Below are 21,188 nucleotides of genomic sequence, written 5' to 3' on the forward strand. Positions count from 1 at the left end.
CACACTCACCGACAATCACACACACATCGACAATGGACCAATCTGTATGCTCATATTTAGCATCTCAGTTCACATCATCTTTAAATGAGGGTTAGGTGATATAACAATGAGACAATACAGATTTGTTGATACTGTGGTATCTGCCATCTTGATATTTTTGTATAAATAAATGACCAGGACCGCTTCATGGCATTATTGGTGGATTTGTGCATCAGTGTGTGAAAGTACTTGATTAGTCAAACATGCTCCATTGACTGTTCATGGATTGATTTTTATAAGACCATGAGGCAGTTGAAGATTACACACTCTGAGATAGATGGTTCTGTCGTCATGTCTAGCCGAGCCTTTGTGGGGCAATGCAGATAACAGTGAATGTGCTTGGTCTGCACTCTTTGACAAAACAAACAATTAGGAAACAGATGTGGCTGACTGCAAAGTAAAAATAATAGGTCATGTCTGATGGTCTTTGTTTTTTATCTTAGATACCAAAACAGAAACATTACTCATACTGTATAATAGTGTATATACTCTACTCTATAAGTTTTCAAAGCATTATTCAGTGTTTGAGGTATGTTTTGGGACAATGTAAAGATGTATATGTCATGTGTATGTCTGGGATAGTTGAGCACAGATCAATATGGAGGAGTGTGTCTGGATTTCAGATTGAAAGATAATGCTTAAGCACTAGATTCATTAGCTGACTCAGGATTCTCTGTGGAAAGACCTGTTTTTAGCATGTGAGCTGCATGTTGGTATCAAATCAGACAAGATGTACCTAATCCTCACTGATATGATGTGATAAAACAATATCAATATCACAATCACTGCTATTGATGAAAATTATATTGTGACAATGATATTGTTCATAGTCTGTACCTATGCTGTGCCTTACTGTACCCATGCAGTACCTACACTGCACCTATGCAGCACCTTTACCATACTTATGGCATTCTAAGTATGAATTGGTTTATATAGGAGATGCCTCATCTTTTATTCAGGGATGTCCTAATATTTATAATCACATACATTCAATGGCTTCCTTTAGTGGCTAAGCAGGAGGAAGAGATGTTTAGGCAAACGTGTGTATAATAATTTAAACTAAGGGTCCAAGCTGTGGTTCCACTGGTCTATACCTCTGTCCCTTCAACCCCAGTGCAGCTGGCCTTTTGATGATTTTAGGTGCCCAATTTGATCAGTGTTAGTTACAAATGCAAATATAGAAATCGGAATCGCTGGCTGACATATGACAGAAACAGAATCCAGGTGCTATTAGATTTTGCAGTTATAAATGTATAGATTTGGTATTTGTTCTAATGAAAAACAGGTAGTTGTATACTGAGGAGATGAGGTGTAAATGTAGGTGTAGCCTGTTGAAGGATGTATTTTTAAATTTGTCAGGTGTTTTTAATGGTCCTGTAAATGCTGACTTTGTCATAACTGAATGTCCGTCAGAACTGAATGCACATTGACTTGACAAAACCATTATCAAGCTTAACAAGACAAGGGCGTGCAAGGAAAGGGGTTGATCCTCGAGGTGAAAAATGTCCGTGGTCCTGGCTCATGTTCTTGTGTTCGAAATGCTGAGTGCAGGGACAAGCAAAGTCATGTCTTGAATCTGCCTCCAGGCTCCTCTCTGCTCAGCAGCTACAGACGCTCACATCCAGCCACACTTCTCCACCTCTTCTTTGCACTGTTTAATTCTGAGTTTCAGTAAACGGCCGTCTACACACATAGAGTATGTACTATTATCTTAACAGATATATCAGATATAGTTTTTGAGTGGCATGTTCTTGATTAAGTTGAGCTGTTTTGGTTCCCTTTTCACCCTTTTTGTGAAGTGCTTGTGTCATTTCCACAAACCTGACCTCGTTGTGACAATTATCGTAACTTCCTGAAACCGAGTTTCTGATAATCATTCCCACTTCATGTGGATGAGATGTGGTTGTTAAAAAGAAGACATTTAAATCAAAAAGTCCAGCTTTCGCATTTCCAATCAATTGCCCACCAGGAGGGGGGTAATAATAGTTTAAGTCTTGTGGTGACATCTTTCTCATTGATTTGAGTCCTTTTCTGGGAGTTGTTCTCCTTTTGTTCTTTTTATTATTTGCCCATAAAATTGTACATCAAATAGTACAAGTAATAACTCATACAAACATGACTTAATAATACTGTATTTTGGCAGTTCATAGCATATTTCCACCCTCACTTTAATAGATCATATGGTGTTGTGTTCATCTTGTTTCATCAAGTCTCTGCAAGTTTTATATAGAATTGTGTTTTCTCAGCATCAAAGCACCACTCACAGACCATATGTGACAACTACTGCACCTTAAAGCAGAGTGGCGGTTTAGATGCAGTTTGTAAGGAAACCAATGTGGCTTTTAATGAGGCTACACTGCTTCTTCGGCTGCTGGTGAAACGTTGTTACTGTTTTATTACTTTGAAATGAGATTTCCACATGTTTTTATAGCAGCTGTGATGCACCAATGTAGACTAGAATAATCGACAATAATCGCAGCAAGGCTGTGTCTGTACAGTAATATTTTGACCCAGATATGCAGAACATAGTGGTAACATAAATGGACAGAGGAGAAATATGCTAATATATGCTTCAGAGGTTTGCAAAGTTTTATGGATGTTTCTATGCTTTTTATTTGCTGTGAAAGTAGGTCACCATTGGCATTCACTGTTACTGCTGTGAATCCAAACTGACTATAGAATTTGATATTCAAAATATCAGTCGAATATTGCTTAAACCTAATCCCAAATGTCCCCAAAAAATGTTCATCTGTGTGTCATTTTTCTTTTTCTGTCCTCAGAAACTCAAATGCCAGTCAGCCCCACTACAGGTAAGATGAAGGAAAATTCATCTTTTTAATGTATTTTTGATGCATTTACAGTTTTGTCAGCATTTTATGGGTCAGTGGGGCAAATACCTTGGTACTCTGGCCTTGATAATAAACATGTTGTTAGCTGTTGTAAGCTGGGTTTAACTGTTGTGGTCCTGATCGGTCGCATGGCTGACCGGGCCAACCTGAGATGATCTTCTCTCCTAAATAAAAGGTGTGTCTGAATATTCTTGTATTACAGTGTCACTGAGTTAGCACAAAATTGTCAACTGCTCTGTGATAATGGACACTGTGCTATTTGGTCAGTAGATCACTTTCAGTGGTGAATGAAGCTGTTATTGAAGAGCCACTTTCCCTCTGTGGGTTGTTTGAACCAACAAACCTTTATCAGTTCTTTCCACTTTTATGTTGCTGTGGTGTCCCAAGCTCAGCTTGGGTTAGTGCGGATATCACAGCAAGTCCTGCAGTCTGCTAGATCATATGCATTTACTCTTAGCCCTGTCCCAATTCACCCCTTACCCCTACCATTTGGCCCAACCCCTTAGTTTTGCATGTGGCCTTGAAGGGGTAGTGTTGTCCCATTTCTCTATGTGATGTAGGGGTAGTGGCCATATAGCCCTTCAAACACCCCTTTAACCATATTGTGTTCAGGACCCCCTTAAAATGAAGGGGGGTCTCACTTTTATAATATTGGTTGATAACAGTTGTTAGTGTGTGTGTGTGTGTGTGTGTGTGTGTGTGTGTGTGTGTGTGTGTGTGTGTGTGTGTGTGTGTGTGTGTTTTTTCAATTTTTGCTTCTGTTGGGTGTTAGAAGTGTCATCAAGTAGTTCAATGCATCAAGTGTTCCCGGCCCCAGGCCCCCACTCATTGTGGGAACTGTTGGGTTTCTCTATAATATTGTAAGGTGTTGATCTTACTTTGTTAAGTGCCTTGAGATAATGTGAGTTGTGATTTGCTGCCATACATAAACGATTGGTTTTTACTTGAGTAGGTGGGTCATCATCAGGTCAAAGGGCCTTCATCATCATGGTTACAGCATTGAACATGTGATCATGTGTAAAAGAAACAAGTTTGACACTTGGTGTATGAGACAATGATGATCTTCTTTGTGAATGTCCTGTCTTTTGTTGACCCATCCATTAACCCCAACCTCCTCCAAATATGGACTGGGTTGCTCTATACACTACATCACCTAACTTCCCCCGGTGCCCGTCAAATTTGCAATGGCAACTAGAGGTCACCTTGCAATAAACCGTAACTATGGGTCATAATAACCTGTTTGCACAGTTGACCCATGAGGTCGTTTTCTTAAAGAAAACCCTCTTGAATATCACCCTACCCTTTTGAAAAAACATAACAAAAGGCATTGGATTCTCAAGGTTGTTCTCTGGGAGTTGTGTTTTCATTGCCATTTCTTTTACTTTTAGCAGGATTATGCAAAAACAGCTGAATGAATTTTCTTGAAACTTGATGAAATGGAAGGTTTCCCTCTCGGTCTTAAAAACTCTTTCAAAATATATGTACTTGGGCTTAAATGCATTTTGAGATAGATCTTGTGGTCTTCAAAAGGTCTTAAAAAGTCTTGAATTTTATTTTTTGAAACCTGCAGAAAACCTGGGAAGGGTTGGATATGGGCCAAGGAAGAACCCATTCACTTTTGGAAAAATGTAAAAAATGGAATCACTTTCTTTACTTTCACTTTCACACGCTGGGTGTGATGGTTTTCACGTTTGAGATGGATGTGCTGTAGCCTGTTTGGTGCCTTTGGAAAACATCAGTTTTAATAAAAAATCAAATGCGCTACTCAGACTTAAACACTACTGTGCAACAGTTTTATTTTAAACCATTTGTTACGTTTAGAGTTTCTGGCAGACCCAAAAGAAGACTAAAACAACAAGGCAGATATGGTTTGTGGAATCTAATTAAACAGGCGGGTGGCAGGTAAGCAAACAAACTAACAAATGGCCAAACTACTACAAAACGCAAAAAGTGATACATGGGGAAATCCAGGGAAGTTAACAAAATGGAAGCACAAGTCCAAACCAAATCCAACATGAGATGCTAACAAAGTAGCAAAACGGAAACGTGAGGAAAGCTCAAAGACTATAAACACAAAAGAAGGCAGGGGTAACGGAACTGAACTCACCTTAGGGCAGGTAAAAACAATCAGGAAGCAGGGAAACCAGACAAAGACAGGAAGTAAAGTATGTCAGGTTTTTTTATAATGTGATTTTCTTATGTAAATAAAAAATTTGTCCCTGTTGTTGTGGCACATTCACACTGAAGTGCAAGGGAGTGAAATTGGTTCCAATACTGTGACCCCCACATGAACCTGAATATCCCAGCTCATACCGTCTGCCTCTTAGTGACCTGCCTGGTGGATTCCTCCGGGAGGGGAGCTCATTAAGACTTAAACCAAACTCCATTCCAAACTTTGAGGACACAATGGATGGCATTGCTATCAGGAACCCTCTCTAATTTGTAGAACAACCAGGAGATGCGTTTCATGCACTGCTCAGAAACCACAGCACACAGCAGTAATAGAACTGTGGGAACTGTCTGGATCTGCTGATTGTTTTGTTTACTACTTTCAGACTGGACTCATACGTCAAGAATCCCAGAAGTAATGCAAAGATACTATGGTAATATTCATGTTTTATAAAAAGAGACTTGCACACAAATCAAGAAACCTACTGATTATTTTCAGTAATTAAAGAAAGGTTCAGGACCAGTGTTTTGCTTATTGGATCATTGTAATCTTATTCAGTCACTAGTTATTGGTGAGGGCACAATAACCCCTTTCAAACTGTAAAAGACAAAGTGAAAATTACAGTACTTCTGACTGAAAAGAAACAATATCAAAGTTTGGGGCAGCTGTGGCTCAGGGGTTAGAACGGTCATCCTCTAACCAGAAGGTCAGTGGCTCGATTCCCTAATCCGCGTGCCGAAGTCTCCTTGGGCAAGATTCTCTCATAGACATAGTGCTGCACATAGATGCACTGTATGAATGTGTGTGTGTGTGAATGGGTGAATGTAAAAACTGTACTGACTAGTACTGGACTAGAAAAGCGCTATATAAATACAGACCATTTACCATAACCACCTCTCTAACCCATAGCCTATTCTGTAGGAAGACAATGTGTTACCTTGAGTACAATAACAGTGTGGTACAGCCTGATTGCGAGTAGTTTTCTTTATTGCGACAGGGTATTAAAACATAATGTATGAAATCCAACGCTGAACTAAATTCAAACAACAATGCGCCCACTTTGAACCCCTTGTATCAAGTGTAATTCCCTTGCACATACAAATACATTCTTCTTTTGCATTTTTTATCAGATGTAATCAAATGCAATAAAAGAGCAGAAAATGGTCTGGGTGTGTCGATTTCCCACAGTTATTTTTCTTTTCTTTTTTAACTGAGAGGCAATGCTTGTAGTCAGAAATAGTTTGGTCAGGAAAAACCTCAAACCTAGCATCTGTGTAGCTGATCCAGACATCTGCACAGACGGGTGAGTTTTTCTCATGGTAACTCTATGTCTTCTTTTCAGTGACAGTTGCTCACAGTGCTATAGTCATTTGTGTTTGAAGGCGTCCCAATGGGCTTTTAGCATGTAAAGCTGCCAGGATGACACTGGTGCCAAATGCTAAACTCCATCCTCTCCGTGGGTCCTTTTAATAGGCCAGCAGGAGGGAGCACAGTTCATTTCTCTGTGTGTTTCAGTCTGTGTCTGTCCCCAGCACATTATGGCATATCAGTACCAATGTACAACTAATGATGTGTTCACACTGAACACGGCACAAATTTGAGCTTTTTCCCTAATTTGCCCTAGACGCTGCAGGATCATTGTGTTTATTTGGGTTAATTGCGCGTAATGCGCAATTAGCACAGCCGGGGCAGTTTCCCTGTTCTCCCCAGGAAGAGTGAAGGACTACTAGCAGAAGCAATCAAGTTGCTGCATTGTACATGTCATGGAAACACCAGGGGAAGCCAGCAGAAGAGCGGTAGGCGTGTTTGGAGCATCTGACGCGGCGGTCCCACCTCGACATCCAGGACTCTCAATGCAAATTTGCATCTAGACGCGTCTTTGCATTGACTTTGTATGTAATCTTGATGTGCATCAAATTCGCGGCGCGTTTGTTGTGAACACACCATAAAGCTTTTCTTCAGACAATCATCTAAAAAAATCGACAATAATATCAGAGTGGTTGCTGGTGATGTGATCTTAACTAGATATGGGTATTTGAAATGCCTTGACTCTAGTACCAATACACACCCTAAGTTGAGGCCCCCAAAACAAAAATGATAGTAATAGTAATACCTTACTATACTTTATAAGGGACACCCTCATACATGCTTCATGCAAAAATCCAGTCAGCCAATCATGTGGCAGCAGTGTAATTCATAAAATCATGCAGATCATAATATACATTATCTCAAGGCACTTCACATAGTAACGTCGAGACTGCTGCTCTCCTGGAATTTTCACACACAATAGTCATTAGTTTACTAAGAGTAGGGGGAAAAAGAAACAAACAAAAAAACCCCATCCAGACTGGTTCAAGTTACAGACAGGCTGGAGTAACTCTGATTCAGCATGTTGAACCTTGAGGTGAATGGGCTACAACAGCAGAGACTATGTCAGGTTTCACTCCTGTCAGCCAAGAAGTTGGAGTCACAATGATGGTGGGAGTGTAATGTTTTGGGAACGTTATCTTGGTACACTTCGGGCCCCGTATTATTGTCCATTTTCAGAATTTGCAATCAGATACTCAGTGTTCAGCACTGCAAACCCCACTCCAATATTAGTTCCTGAAAAACTGGAAACTATTAATTAATTAACTACTAATAATGAAGGTAAGGTCTTTAGTTTCACTTTCTAAAAAAGTTCCTGCTGTGCACACAGACCAACAGAAAATGTTTTCATCATTGAGGGCTCCTTCATTAGAAAACAATGGAAGTCTACTTCCCCAGCAGTTTTTATAAATTTGTATTTCACCTCAATCAGTGACTGTAAAAGCTGTCCTGCTGAACCTGCTGCTGCTGTAACTGATCTTTGGGTCACCCAAATTGAATCTGCAATCCAGCCCCTGACTTTTAAGGATTCAAATTAGCTAACATGGTTTATTGCACCATTGTCTTCCTCAAAATGATAGGGCGTGTCTTTTTCAAAAGCCATCAAAGTTCAGAATTTAAAGGTACATGTCAGATGTTTGAGGATTAGAAGGACTCCAGAGTAGACCGGACATACAGTAAAGGCAACTTCGTATTTGGAGTGGGAATTAAAGGTTCAGCGTGTAGAATTTAGTGACATCTAGTGGTGACTTTGCATGTTGCAGCTGAATACCCCTCACCTCACTCTCCCCTTCCAAACATGAAAGAGAACCTGTGGTAGCCTTCAGTTGTCATAAAAACTCAAAAGGTGTTTAGTTTGTCCGGTCTGGACAACTGTAAAAAGCATGGCGGCCTCCGTAGAGAGGCAGTTTTAAATATAAAGGGCCCATTCTAGCGTAAGGAAAACAACAATTCCTTCAATTTAGATGATTATATATCACTAGGATTATTTTATATTCATTTTCTGCTAATAGATCCCTTTCCCCTAAACCTTACACACTGGAGCTTCTAAAATTGAAGTAACATATGTTTATATGATGGATTCAGTAAAAGAAAAGTTCCTTTAACAAAAGTATTCTGTTTGTAATGCATCACCACGCACCTCAAGCAAAGTGCTAGCCAGAATTACAAACACAGTTTAACAAACAGCTTGGGGTTGCTGGAACGCCCTCTCTCTTTTTGTCTTCCTTCCCACTCTCATGGAATTCTCTTGTGTGGTTAGACTGCATGAGCTCAGGCTCCCATGGAGAGACAGATACTTCTATGAAGAGAGAAAAAGTTGTTTCCACTTGTCTGCATTGGCCAACACAAGGATGTTTTTAAGCTTTGCGAATGGCGTAGGTGAGGCTGCTTCTCTCTATAGCTGCTTTCAGACATTCACTGAAGTCCAGATAATCTCCTGACATTCTCTGGCCCTGTCGAAGTGAGAGGCACTCGACTTTCTCTGGAGGTTCTGCGATGTTGTTTTGCGAATGTCTTAACAGAATTCCACGTCTGAGCAGAGAAATGTCCTCCTGCATTGTTCATGTGTGAAAGGCCAACTGCGTCTGGACCCAACTCTGCGCACGTTCTCCAAGTTCTTGTCTGAAAACGGCTTATGTGAACATGGGAAAAGCTGTGAGGAAGCAGGAAGAGGAGTTCAGGCCCACAAAGTCTTTTTATGTGACAACAGTAGGAGTTTGTTATGTAATGACCATGCAGCCTCATTAGCTGCAATACGTTTGATCTGTGTTGACTTTGTTTGAGCAGAGCTTCACTGGGCCATGCTCTCCGATGGCCAACTGAGCTCTGACAGCCCATAAAAACAAAACATATGGAATGTTTTGCTGTTGTGCTTATTCTCGTTCTGATGTTTGCTTTTTGTAGACCATGGAATTAGTCCAAAAGTTTATTCTAGAGTGCATCCACTGAAAGGCACTCTGGATTAGGGTTGGAATCCTACGTCAGTCAGTTGCAAAGTGTGAAGAGCTTTCTGCGGAAGCATTTTGAAATCACTGTCGATTCCCATTTGAAAGGCTTCTTTTATTGAATGATGGTTGATTCTTTAGAAGGGAAACAGATTTGGAATTCATCTAAAATTGAGCCGGAATGTGAAAGTAAATGCTGAATGTAATTGTAATGTAACAGAATTTGAAGTTTGACGACTGGATGTCACTAAAAAGCTTATTAAGGGTGATAGTTTACACATTATCCTGTATTTGGGTACACATCATGTGCATTTCACTTTTCCTGGCACAAAAGTCATCGTTAAAGTGACAGTGAACTAATTAGTCTAATTTGTTTGGGCATTTAGAATTCAGGCAAGCATCCCAACTGTGTAAACATATACAGTAGTGGCTATAGTAAAACATTTGTTTATCTTTATTTTGCAATTAAATGTCACATTATGAATCAGAATTTCAGATTCTATTAGAATTATTTTTGTTTTTAAATTTTTTTATTTGCATTCAAGCTGCCACTTCCTTGTGAACTATAAAGCGCTGTAAATGCTGTGGGCACTGTTGATTATTTTTCTGACATTAATATTGATAAATGAGCTATGACTGCAATGCTGGTTTTCAAGTACATGTGATGAATTATTGGTACATGAGTGATAAATAGCCACAGGTCGGCATATGATGTCAGAGCATTTCTACTCTGACATCATATGGGTAATTGTGGTAGTGCTAGTGAAGCTTGTCCATGTCCACCTGTTTTTTTTAATTCAGAGTCATTGAGATCTATAAAAGAGAATCAGGCGTATGTGAGACTTTGTAAATCTGATGAAACAATTCATGTGAATTCTCTACACACACAAAAAATATAAAAAATATACTGTCTGCATTTTAAGATGCAATAGCTTTTAAACCATAGTGAAAATTATTTTCTCAAATCAAATCAAATAATCTCAAATTGTACATGCATACATACATGCATTTGCAAAATTTGTTTATATGATTATACTTATAACTTTACAAGAATAAAGTCGTAATTTTGAGTCACTATATTTTTAGTTTTTCTCAGCAAAGGTGTAATGCTTATTTTGTTCTGGGCAAAACAGCTGTAAAAAACAAAGAAAAAAAGAAAATGTCACTTGCCAAGTTTTTAAAAACAAGTAACCATAATCTTGAAACAAGTTAAACCTGGTAAGAAAAGTAAGAGACTTACCATACCTTGATTTGAGATATTTAATATTACTGTGATATAGCTTTTTGTAAGGGACTTGCACATCCTCTTTATTTTTTCTTGGTCTCCTCAACTTGTCCAGTATCTCTTTTCTTCTTAAAGCTGAGTTGTGATTGATGAAGTTTTTATTTTGGTCTGTGTCTGTAGAGAAAGTAAATGCAGGGTTGATTGGTAATAATATGCAAATGTTGCAAAATCTACTGGCCTTCTCTATTAGAATAAAAATAGAAATATGTAGGGGCACCCTAATTTTAATATTAATTTCTATATTTTACACAAACTGGAAAGAAGGCAAAGCATTTCAACTTTTTTTAAGTGGTTACAGTTTATGGAATGGATGGAATTAATTTGAGCTATAGCTAGCTAGTTAACACACAGTCACACACGTTAGATGATGTCAGTGGATGAAAAGCTCTGAACTAAGTCAGTTCACTTTGAAAATTGCACCAGGCTTCAGTGGATTCAGCTGCCTGTCTGCTTTGTTGACATGATCAGAGAACCACTGTGTTGAGTAAAGGCTTTGCAATAACAACACCATTCACTCCACTCACCCACAAACACACAACAGTGATGAGATTTGAAGTAAGTTTCTCTTCCACCTACCCAACATAAAATCCACTTCTGAAAATCCAGACAAGCGGTCAAGCCTTAATGTTGATCCTTGCACATGATTGGTTTATATTGCATAAGCTTTATTCAACCATCTTTATTTTTCAGCCTCTATCTTTTTCCTTTTTCGTCTCTTACGGAAATAAGACATTGTCAAAATGAAATGAAACATGCATGTGTACGCACATGTGCACACACACAGTGGCGGGCTGCCATCCGGTTTGTAGCACACAGTTGCAAAGTTGACACAGGAGATGTACTCAGGAATTTGTCGCATTTCACATCCAGCCAAGCTGAGAGGAATGGATGGTGAGAAGATACTCAGCTGCCTCATTCCCATGCTCCCTCATTATTGCGTGTGTGCACCCTGCGTGTGTGTGCTCTCACTACGCAGGACCGGTGTCATCACAAGCCGCACAGGCATACACTGCTGAAGCAGAGTCACCCAGAAGTTAAGGTGTGAGTCACAGAAAAGTCGGCTTCTATCAGTTGTCAGGCGTGGTGAGTTCATATAGGCTAGGCCTGACACCATAAATACTTTTGTTGGACAACACATTGTTCAAGAAATTACTTTGATTAACAATATTATTGTCATCATTTTGAGACAATTATATACCACTGATATAATGATAATACAATAGCATAATAATGCAAGTAAATCCTTTCAAAGAGCAATGAAGATTACATTTTTAAGACTATTCAGTCTGACATTTGAATTAGATTTAAGAATATGAAAATATCTCTGAATAAATAAAACATAGGAATAAACCGCACACAACCAAAACAACTCTCTGGCTCTGTTAACTTTGGCTCTCTTGAATAAATATAAAACATTTAGCACAGGATATATGTTACCAGCTTGGTAAACAGGATGGGATGGTTATGATTTAGATTAGCTTTTAGGTAGGTTCCAGCGTCTCCTCACAAATTGTGTGTGTGTGTGTGTGTGTGTGTGTGTGCGCGCGCGCGCGTGCGTGCGTGCGTGCGTGCGTGCGTGCGTGCGTGCGTGCTTCTCCTTGTCTCTGTCGCTCTTCACACACAGACTATCACACTTATTTAGTAACTAATCTTTTTTTGTGTTTAAATGCGAATCAAACACAGGAAGTAATCCCTTCAAGTATTGCACGTGTCCTAATAACTTGTGTTTAGTGTTAGTGTTTATTATGAGTGTAAGTGAGCGCAGGCTAGCAGGTAGTGGGGTGGCAGGACAACCATACAGCCCTAATTCAGAAGCAGCGGCGGTAGTAATGAACGTAGTGGAAACCCTGTAATCCCACTTTTTACTACCACCTTTCCTAAACAAATTTGACATACCGCTTTCTTCACGTTAATGAGCTCTCCTTTATCATTTGGCTTAAACCCAAAATGTTAGAACTTCGAATTTCGGGTTCACTGTCAGTTTCAAATGAATGGATTCAGTCAATAGAAACGCTGGCTTTTATTTTGAAACGGTAGGCTACAGCAAGTGTGGCAAACATTTATGTTCGTGACATATTCTGCAGATAAACATTGAAACTGTGCTGAAAGATAATTTTCTCTGTCTATTCTGCTGTGAAAAAATTGGCCTGGGCTCTCATTTATAACCGTTGCGTACGCACAAAACAGGGCCTGAAACGTACGTACACCACTTCTCACGCAAACGTTGGGATTTATAAAAAAAACTAAAAAAAATGTGCGCATTTCCACGCAAACTCTGACCCATGCGTACGAACGTTTTGGAGACGGGAAAGTGGCGACGCAGACGTGAGGTGGTGATCGCAAGCCAGAATATGGATCCACTTCATCATTTACATTAAAACCAACAGTTTTAGTTGTGCTCGCGCAACATATCTGTTCCACACAAACCTTTTAATTGAAAAATATGTAAAACAACTTACAGCAAATTACGTTTAGATTCCATTAAACAGCGGAGTTACAGAGCCGAGTCATTAACAGTTTTTAACAATATCTTCTATCTTCTATATGTCTGATCAGCTGATATAGATTCTATTGATCTGTGATCTGTGATGTTTGTGCTGAACTGAGTCCAGTATCACACAGATCGACCGGCGGGACCGAACCATCCCAGTACAAACACGAGCATATAATGATAATTCTGTTAAATTCTATAGATTGAGGACATCACAGCTGTCTCTGAATTTAATAATCCTGCAGTTTTGGATGATTAAAATACGAACAGACAATACAACATGTTCCCTCAAATTCTGAGAGGGTGTTTTTTTTTTTACCTCCACCTTTGAATTGGAACTTTTTTATTTCAGGCTCCGTTCTTTCTATCGTCTTCACTCTCACTCCCCGTATTATCCACAGCAGCAGCAGCAGAGTATCAGTGTATTTTCTTTATTCATGACATCACTGCTGTCCCATAAACTCTCTCTTCACCTCCACCTCACTAACAAACACCTCATGTCAGTGTCAGAAAGTTTCGCTTCCTCTTCTCATCGCTTGATGCCGTGACTCTGTCATGACTCACGGTGGAAACCCATTGGTCAGCAGCATAATTTAATATTCATGACGTGCTTTGCACTGATCATTTATGGTGTAAAGTGGGCGTGTGGAGGGCGGACTTGGAGGCAGATACATGTATGAACGTTTCCAGGTGGACTGTGATTTATAAAGTGAACATTGCGTTCAGGTGTGCGTGCGCACGGTTTTATAAATCTGAATTTTCTTTTGCGTACGCCATTTCCAGCTCTTGTGCGCACGTACACTTTTAGTATGAATCCCACGCACTGTTTTATAAATGAGACCCCTGGAATCTCTAGATGAGCAGCGCGACTTCCACGGCTGAACCGCAGTCAGTGTGCCGGCTCAAATCTGTTAACATAGCGGCTGAAATTAAAAGCAAGCTGTTCTGCAGCCGGTGTGCCCCGGGCGTTATGTAAACACGCATGTAACACAATGGGCAATTTATCAAGGTCAGCAAAATGAACGACTTCATGTTTATATATCGTACGATAAGTTGATATAGTAATTATCATGACAGGCCTAATATGGGTGTAGCTTTGACGAGAGAGCCGATGGGAGGGGGTCGGACATATTGGTTACATTTTGTAAGTGCGGCCTGCTCTTGCTTGCTTTTCAAGGTTTACCAACCCTTGCCTTATTACAAAGCATCAGTATTCCACTCATTCAAGATACACCTGACATTGTTATTGATTTCAAAGCTCCATGAATCAACCCTGTGTATTTCAGGCAACTTTTCGTGGACATTTTTTTATAAAAGTATTCTTGTTGGAATTGATGTTTCAACCCTTTAAACTCAGGATGTGAGCAGTCAGTCTGGGAGAGTTGAAGTGCAACAATTAGACCAGAAGTCCAGGAACTTGGTTCAGAGCTCTGATTTTACTTTCTCACAAGATAAAGATACATGGCATCGATACACAAAACTCACGGACCGATAGAAGGGTCCCCAGCCCACAGACAGAATACCCGAATGCCTCAAACAATAGCTTTAAATATGTTTCGGTGAAACCATCCACCATTAGAAATCAAGGCAAACAAGCAACAACGAAACTAATATTTGAATGAAAATATATTTATTTAAACAAATGCATTTATCAACTGGAGTGGATCCTACTTTAGCTGACAACACAAACAGAGAAACAAATATTCTTAACAGAAACCAAATATTCAGAATGAATAAACAAAGAGCTGACCTGACTGGTGAGGGAGTGAGTCCAGCTTCCTCACAATTCTGCATTACCCATTACATTTCAGGAAATGTTTACATTTTATTACATTTTATTAGTCACCCACCCACCACTCTGACCTGCACACCCTCTTCACTATACTATATTCAAATATTCGTATTTAATGCCGCCATCATCTTTGCCCAGACTGTGCAAAGAATAGAGTGGTATATGGACATAATTCTACTTGGCTCCACTGCTTCCTTCCAGAGCTTGACCGCAACCCTTCCAATTAGAGAGGAGAGAGTGTTGAAGGTGAAGCCAGACGGGGAGCAGAGTTCACCCAGTGTGGCTTATTTCAGAGTACATAATTCTGGCCTGGCCCTTTCCTCTGTTTTCTTCTTGCATTTTGTCCATCCTGTTTCTGTGGCATACGCTAATTTAGGCAAAACACTACTGACTATGAGGTCAAACTTCCTCTGCAAACAATCTCACTCGACTTCTGTATAACACACTATATGTATTTAGATGCATAATAACCAAAACAAGAGTGTACAGTGTCCTGTAATACTGTAATTTACTTTGGAATTAATGACGGAAATAAGTTTAATGGCCAAGTGAAATTGATTTTGAAATCAAACTCCTTTTTAATGCATTACTCATGTATAAAATATGTCTTAATGTAACCTTAAACACATTACACATTTTCTATTGTTTTGGATTTGACTGCTAAATCTTAACATTAGCTTTTAAAGCCCGTACAAGGAACTTTTCATTTTATTTCGGTGCCTCTGAGGACAGAAGCTGTAGTGTTTCCACGGTCTCCTGTCGTAGAAACCTTGGTCTAGCCAGCTTGTGCATTTGTTTTGGAAGAAGTGAAAAGGATGCAGGATGCATAGCGATGAGGTCATGTATCTTTTTGTTACTATATGATTGTTATTGTTATTTTCTCTGGGAAATTCACATTGTTTTGACTTTTGGGCATGAGCAGTTTGAGATCTGCTTGATTGAAGTCCGCTGCTACGATAGTCACGCCTTCTGGGTGAGTCGTCAGCTGTTAGTTGATGACGTCATGCAGCTTCTCAAGAGCTACCTGAGCCTTAGCTTGTGGGGGAATGCATAGTGCCATAATTCTTATTATGGTGAATTTCCTTGAAAGAAAGAACGGCCTGCTCTCACTGTGAGGAGCTCTAGGTCTGGGCATCAGTGTTTGTAAACATTGTCGGCCGGCTGTGCACCAGCTGTTGTTCACATGAACACACACAGCTCCTCCTCTGCTCTTCCCGGAGTCCCTCGTTTGGCTACTTCAATCTCTGCGTCCGTGCTGTTGTTGTTCAGCCAGGTCCCTGTGATGATAGCAACACATTGAGGCTTATTTCCCAGTCTGATCTTATTCATCTTGTTTGTAAGAGACTTGGAGTTGGCGAGGAACAGACTCTGGAGCGCTGGTCTGTGTGGGTTAGCCTCTAACCTACCGCGGCAGCCTGGCTCACTTGCCCTACTCATTTCGCTGGTGGGACGGTAATGCTGGTCTTCTCTGGGGGATGTTGAAACTGAACCCAATGCTGGTGGAAATGTAAACATAGGCTTTTCCGGCCTGACTATCCTAAATTCCGGTGCAGTAGGTGGCAGTAATGTACCATAAGCGGGATGCCAACCACCGTTGAAGAAGAAGAAGAAGAAGAAGAAGAAGAAGAAGAAGAAGAAGAAGAAAAAGAAGAAGACTCGATCCGACCCGATCAAAGACATTGAGAATAGTTTATAGAAAAAACTATTTTCTCCCTAATTATCTAATTTGCTGTTGAAGGTCATGAAGAGGTCTGCCTCTACATGGAGACATAAAATCAAAAGGAATCCCTTCAGAATACACAGGAGGAATGATTATTCGTATCAATAACTTATTTTGTATACATATGGCATATTGTGCTCTATGTGTACATGAACTTCTGCAGTCATTGTTTTTCAATTTTAACTCAACTTTATATTCCACTGTAGGTAGAGTTGTAGATTGTATGAAAAAAAGAAAAAGAAATACAGTTCTTGCCAGAATCCAGAATTTACATGGAGTGCATACACATTTTTCTTTTTCGAGTTTAGAACACATCCTCACGTAAAAGTGCTGCCAGTGGCCTTAATATCGTCACACAGCAGCAGTGGTCATGCAATCTTAAACCTTACAAAGTAAATCCACCACCTCATCTGGCTCAAATCCATTAGACTTTGTGATGAAGCACAACTGTGGAGCCTGTTGTGGTTTGAAGGGAGGGGCAACCTGATCCTGTGGCTGTGCCACTAAGGAGTGTCTGATTGTGTGCTTTTCTATTGTTGGCCTAGTTTCTCAGTCTGCTTGTGAGAAACAGCCAGCCTTAAAGGACACACATTTTCCTCATCATGAGGTTCATGGTTAGTTAATTTGGGTTTTTACTTGAAAAGGTTTTTAGATGCTAATGTAAGCTCCTGCAGCTCCTCTCATGTCTGAAACTCTTGGTTTAAGCTCCTGTCTCTTTAGGTTCCCTCCTCCTGATACAGCCCAGTTTGCTCTGGTTGGTTAGCTGGCCCACACTGTTGTGGTTAGTCCACGACTTGCAGCAAATGTAGGAAATGTCTGCTCTAATTATTTTTGAATCAGTCCCATACTCTGTCTTGCTGCCCCAAATAGTTAGTAGAGCAACAAATGTGTTTAATCTTAATAGTTCCCAACAAAGGCAGTTTCCTCCTGTGTGAGGATCCATTTTGTAAAGCTGCAGTGACCAGCTATTGTAGGAAATTACTGAGCTGTTTTTATAAATGAAATTGCATATTTATGAGCCATTTTTAATGATTTATGTATCAACAAATGAGGATGGTTCGAGAACCACAGACATGCTAGGGAAGTTAGATGGTATTGAAAGATGGATTACATGATTGGAAACACATTATTGATTTTGGTCTTTCCATGGGATTTTTAGACAATAATAAACATAAAGGATGGCATGCAGGGGATATAGCCATTAATACAGATGTTGTGACAAATGGCCAATTGTTGTCTACGAATTTCATGGCACATTTCATGATGAAGCTCGTAGAGTTTGGAATTTGATTTTGCCTGGTATTTAAGGCAACGTCATAGTTAAGCATAAAAAAAATCCTTGTGTAAGCAGTGTCATGGCAAAGGTAGTACAAGTAAATCATCTGTTTCTGCTTCTAGTGGAAGCACTTAGCCATACAGCTATCTTAGTTACTAACAGATCACAATACACACTGAGCAATAAGAAAAGGAGGCAGGCCTTACCTAGTTTAGATTAGGATGCCTTCTTCTTCTTTGTTCAGTTTATTGGCAATTGACAACCAATGTCTAGGTGCATAATAATAAACATTTAAACAACATCCCAATGTCTGTGGTTTATGGTAGAGCTTCTCATAACACATTATTGATCTACCTCAGATTTGTAAAATGTTTTGCTGTTTATCAAGTGTGTCTTTCTCTGATCATAAAGAAGAGTTTAAAAGCACAACCTTCACTCAGGAGCAAGGGTTAGGGTCTTTAAACTGAAAGAAATACCAGGAAATTGACATTTACCATGATAATTATCGATATTGACTGATATGATTTTTTTTTTTAAAGATATATATTTGAAGGGCCTTAATTTGACAGGACAGATTAAGAGTGGAAGCGAGACAGAGAGGGACACTCTACAAAAGGGCCACAGGTCAAAACCATACCCTGGACCACCAGGTGAGCTATGTGGCGCCCTAATCTGACCATTTCATCTTGATATAATTTTTTTGGGGGAAACATATTTCTTTTCATATCAGTTGATACCGATATGGGTAATTATTTAAACTGTGTGGGAGAGATGGGACAGAGTTCACAACCCAGTTTGGCTGCAGACACAGTGATTTACTCTCTGAGCTGTCTTAAACCGGATTGTGGAACCTCAGGATAAAGTTGTTTGCCAGCTAAGCAGCATTTAGCCAACCATTGCAGCCATAGCAACCTGAGGGCACATCTTGAAAATATGCAGCTGAATGAGCATGGCCTGATGTCTTCACAGTCCTGTGTTTCACACTGTAATGTGTAGATCTGTTACAAGACCTTTTTATGTTGAGATTTACATTGTTCTGTTTTGCCCTTTTATGAAGTAAAGGCGCACAAATACATATTCAAATGTTGAATGTGTGTTTTTCATTGAGAAATAATTGAAAGATTTTTTGGGACAATTTGACAGTGCACATACACATGTGTGTGGAAACTTAACACAGTTCTGTAAGTTCCCATGATGGAAAAGGTAGATTAATATTATTTTGCATATTGTAAATAAAGTTGTATTCAGTGTCTGACAAATAGAAAAAAAAAAAGTGTCAAAAATGTATTGGATTACACTCATCTATGGCATCACTTGTATGAGAGGGAGCCAGGGCTGTAGAGTAGAACCGGGTACTCTGATCCACCTCTAACCCACATTTGTAACTTCCAGCCGCTGAAAATAGAGGGGAAAAGGGTTGGACGGGCCGGTAGGTGAGCAGAAAGGAAAGCAAAGCCAAAGAAAGCATTCCTTACAAAGGAGGATGAAATGAGCCAGAGGGAGCGTAATGACTGACTGACTGCCTTTCTTTTTCTGGACTTGTGGTTTTGGTTTCTTAGCCTGATCATTAGGTTTCTCTGGCCCTGCAGGCCCAGCATAACTCTGTGTGTGTGTGTGTGTGTGTGTGTGTGTGTGTGTGTGTGTGTGTGTGTGTGTGTGTGTGTGTGTGTGTGTGTGTGTGTGTGTGTGTGTGTGTGTGTGTGTGTGTGTGTGTGTGTGTGAGAGAGCGAGAGAGCATAACTGACATGAGTCTTTTGTATTCTCTCTTTTCACAAATTGTTGATGTGACCGTTCTGAGAAGGATCCTGTCCAGTGAATCCACTGAATCATCTCGTGCTTTTAGAGGAACGTTACACACCATGTTAATGAGCTCTGCTCCAGTGGCTCTCAGCTCGGATGGAGCTTCTCTCACCAGCTAGATGCTTTTGACAATGTCCAGCTGATACTCACTGTCAACTCTTATCAGAACTCAACTATCTGACCGCTTTGGAGGGGATACACAAGTGTCGTCTGTGTTCTGCTGTGACTGACAATGACTAACTGCACTTTTAAATAACACTTATCACATTCGTCAAGCATATTAGAATCTCTCAAAGAATATTGTGTAGAAAGTTGAAATAAGAGTGTATTATATTATTCATATAAGGGTTGATATTCATTAAATTATTAATTATTTTATATATGACTCCAAATATCTTTTTCTGTATTATATTTAGTAAAATAAAGTTTTAATTTCAGTGCTGATTATCACTGAACTCTGCAGATCCTCTGTATTTTCTCTAGAGGAGGTGCATGTGTGAACACAAAAGTCTAAGTGAGAGCCTACGGACTATCTGCAGACTTTCTATGCCTGCCCTCCAAGTATACAATCTGTAGACATTCAGGAGAATTCGATTTGTGCACATAGCAGGGGATCCCCCACTGGATTCACCGCAAGTGAGTGGGTGGTTGATGATGCTTCTAACACGCAAAAATGAACATAACAAAAAGAAAACAAATATCTCCTGGTGAAAACGTAGTGGCATATACAGGAAGACACAGACGAAGATGTCAAGAGAGTTAGTGGCGATAAGAGTCGACACCGGTGTCTGTGTGTTGTCAAGAAAATCACGTGAACTACGCAACAGAAGGAATATGTCACTTCCTGCCTCTGCCTGCTGCTCCTCCTCTCGCCTGAATAATGCAGAAGGATTTGATGCTGTTGTGATGCGTCTGTGCAAAGAACCTGTCGCTAGGTTGTGCATGTGTAAAATGCAAACTGCGGGTATACTTCATATCCAATTCTCTGGATTGTACTCACAGGTCATGGTCATGAGAAAAATTATACTATGAGAAGTTTAGAAATTCAAACTTTAGTTCAGTATTTTTTTGCATCAAAATACTTGCAGATTATCAACTAATTAATAATTAATTAATCATTTCAGGTCAGACCCAAATCATTACTGTCACAAAGTGTGACCTGCAACAAAAACAAGGGAGCTAGAGCACTGTTGTTTGAACCAATAAGCCCTAATAGGCTTGGACTCACTCAGTATTGTTACATAACTTGTAAAGAAATGTTTTTACTTCCAGACCAATGTTCATGGCTCTGGCAATGTTTGGCTGGTTTGGGATTTTTTTTCGTCTTTTCTAAGACACTTTCTAAACTCAGACCCAGATTTTGCGAATGGATCTCAATGGGTTTGGTGGTACATTCTCAGCCCCATCAAGAGGCCAAGCTTTAGTTAACTGATTTGAATGTCCCTCTCATCAA

The 21,188-nt window shown here is 39.8% G+C and overlaps 1 protein-coding gene across 1 annotated transcript in view; it reads left to right on the plus strand.

The window, feature by feature from the left end:
- The window catches only part of LOC117754241, a 50,003-nt gene that overhangs the window by 1,520 nt on the left and 27,295 nt on the right, over positions 1–21,188 (plus strand). The window contains exon 2 of the mRNA XM_034573069.1: positions 2,820–2,849. Coding sequence (XP_034428960.1) covers positions 2,820–2,849 — 30 coding nt within the window. The remainder of the gene's footprint in view (positions 1–2,819; positions 2,850–21,188) is intronic.

The sequence above is a fragment of the Hippoglossus hippoglossus genome, chromosome 20, assembly GCF_009819705.1.
Source record: "Hippoglossus hippoglossus isolate fHipHip1 chromosome 20, fHipHip1.pri, whole genome shotgun sequence".
NCBI classification, from domain to species: domain Eukaryota; kingdom Metazoa; phylum Chordata; class Actinopteri; order Pleuronectiformes; family Pleuronectidae; genus Hippoglossus; species Hippoglossus hippoglossus.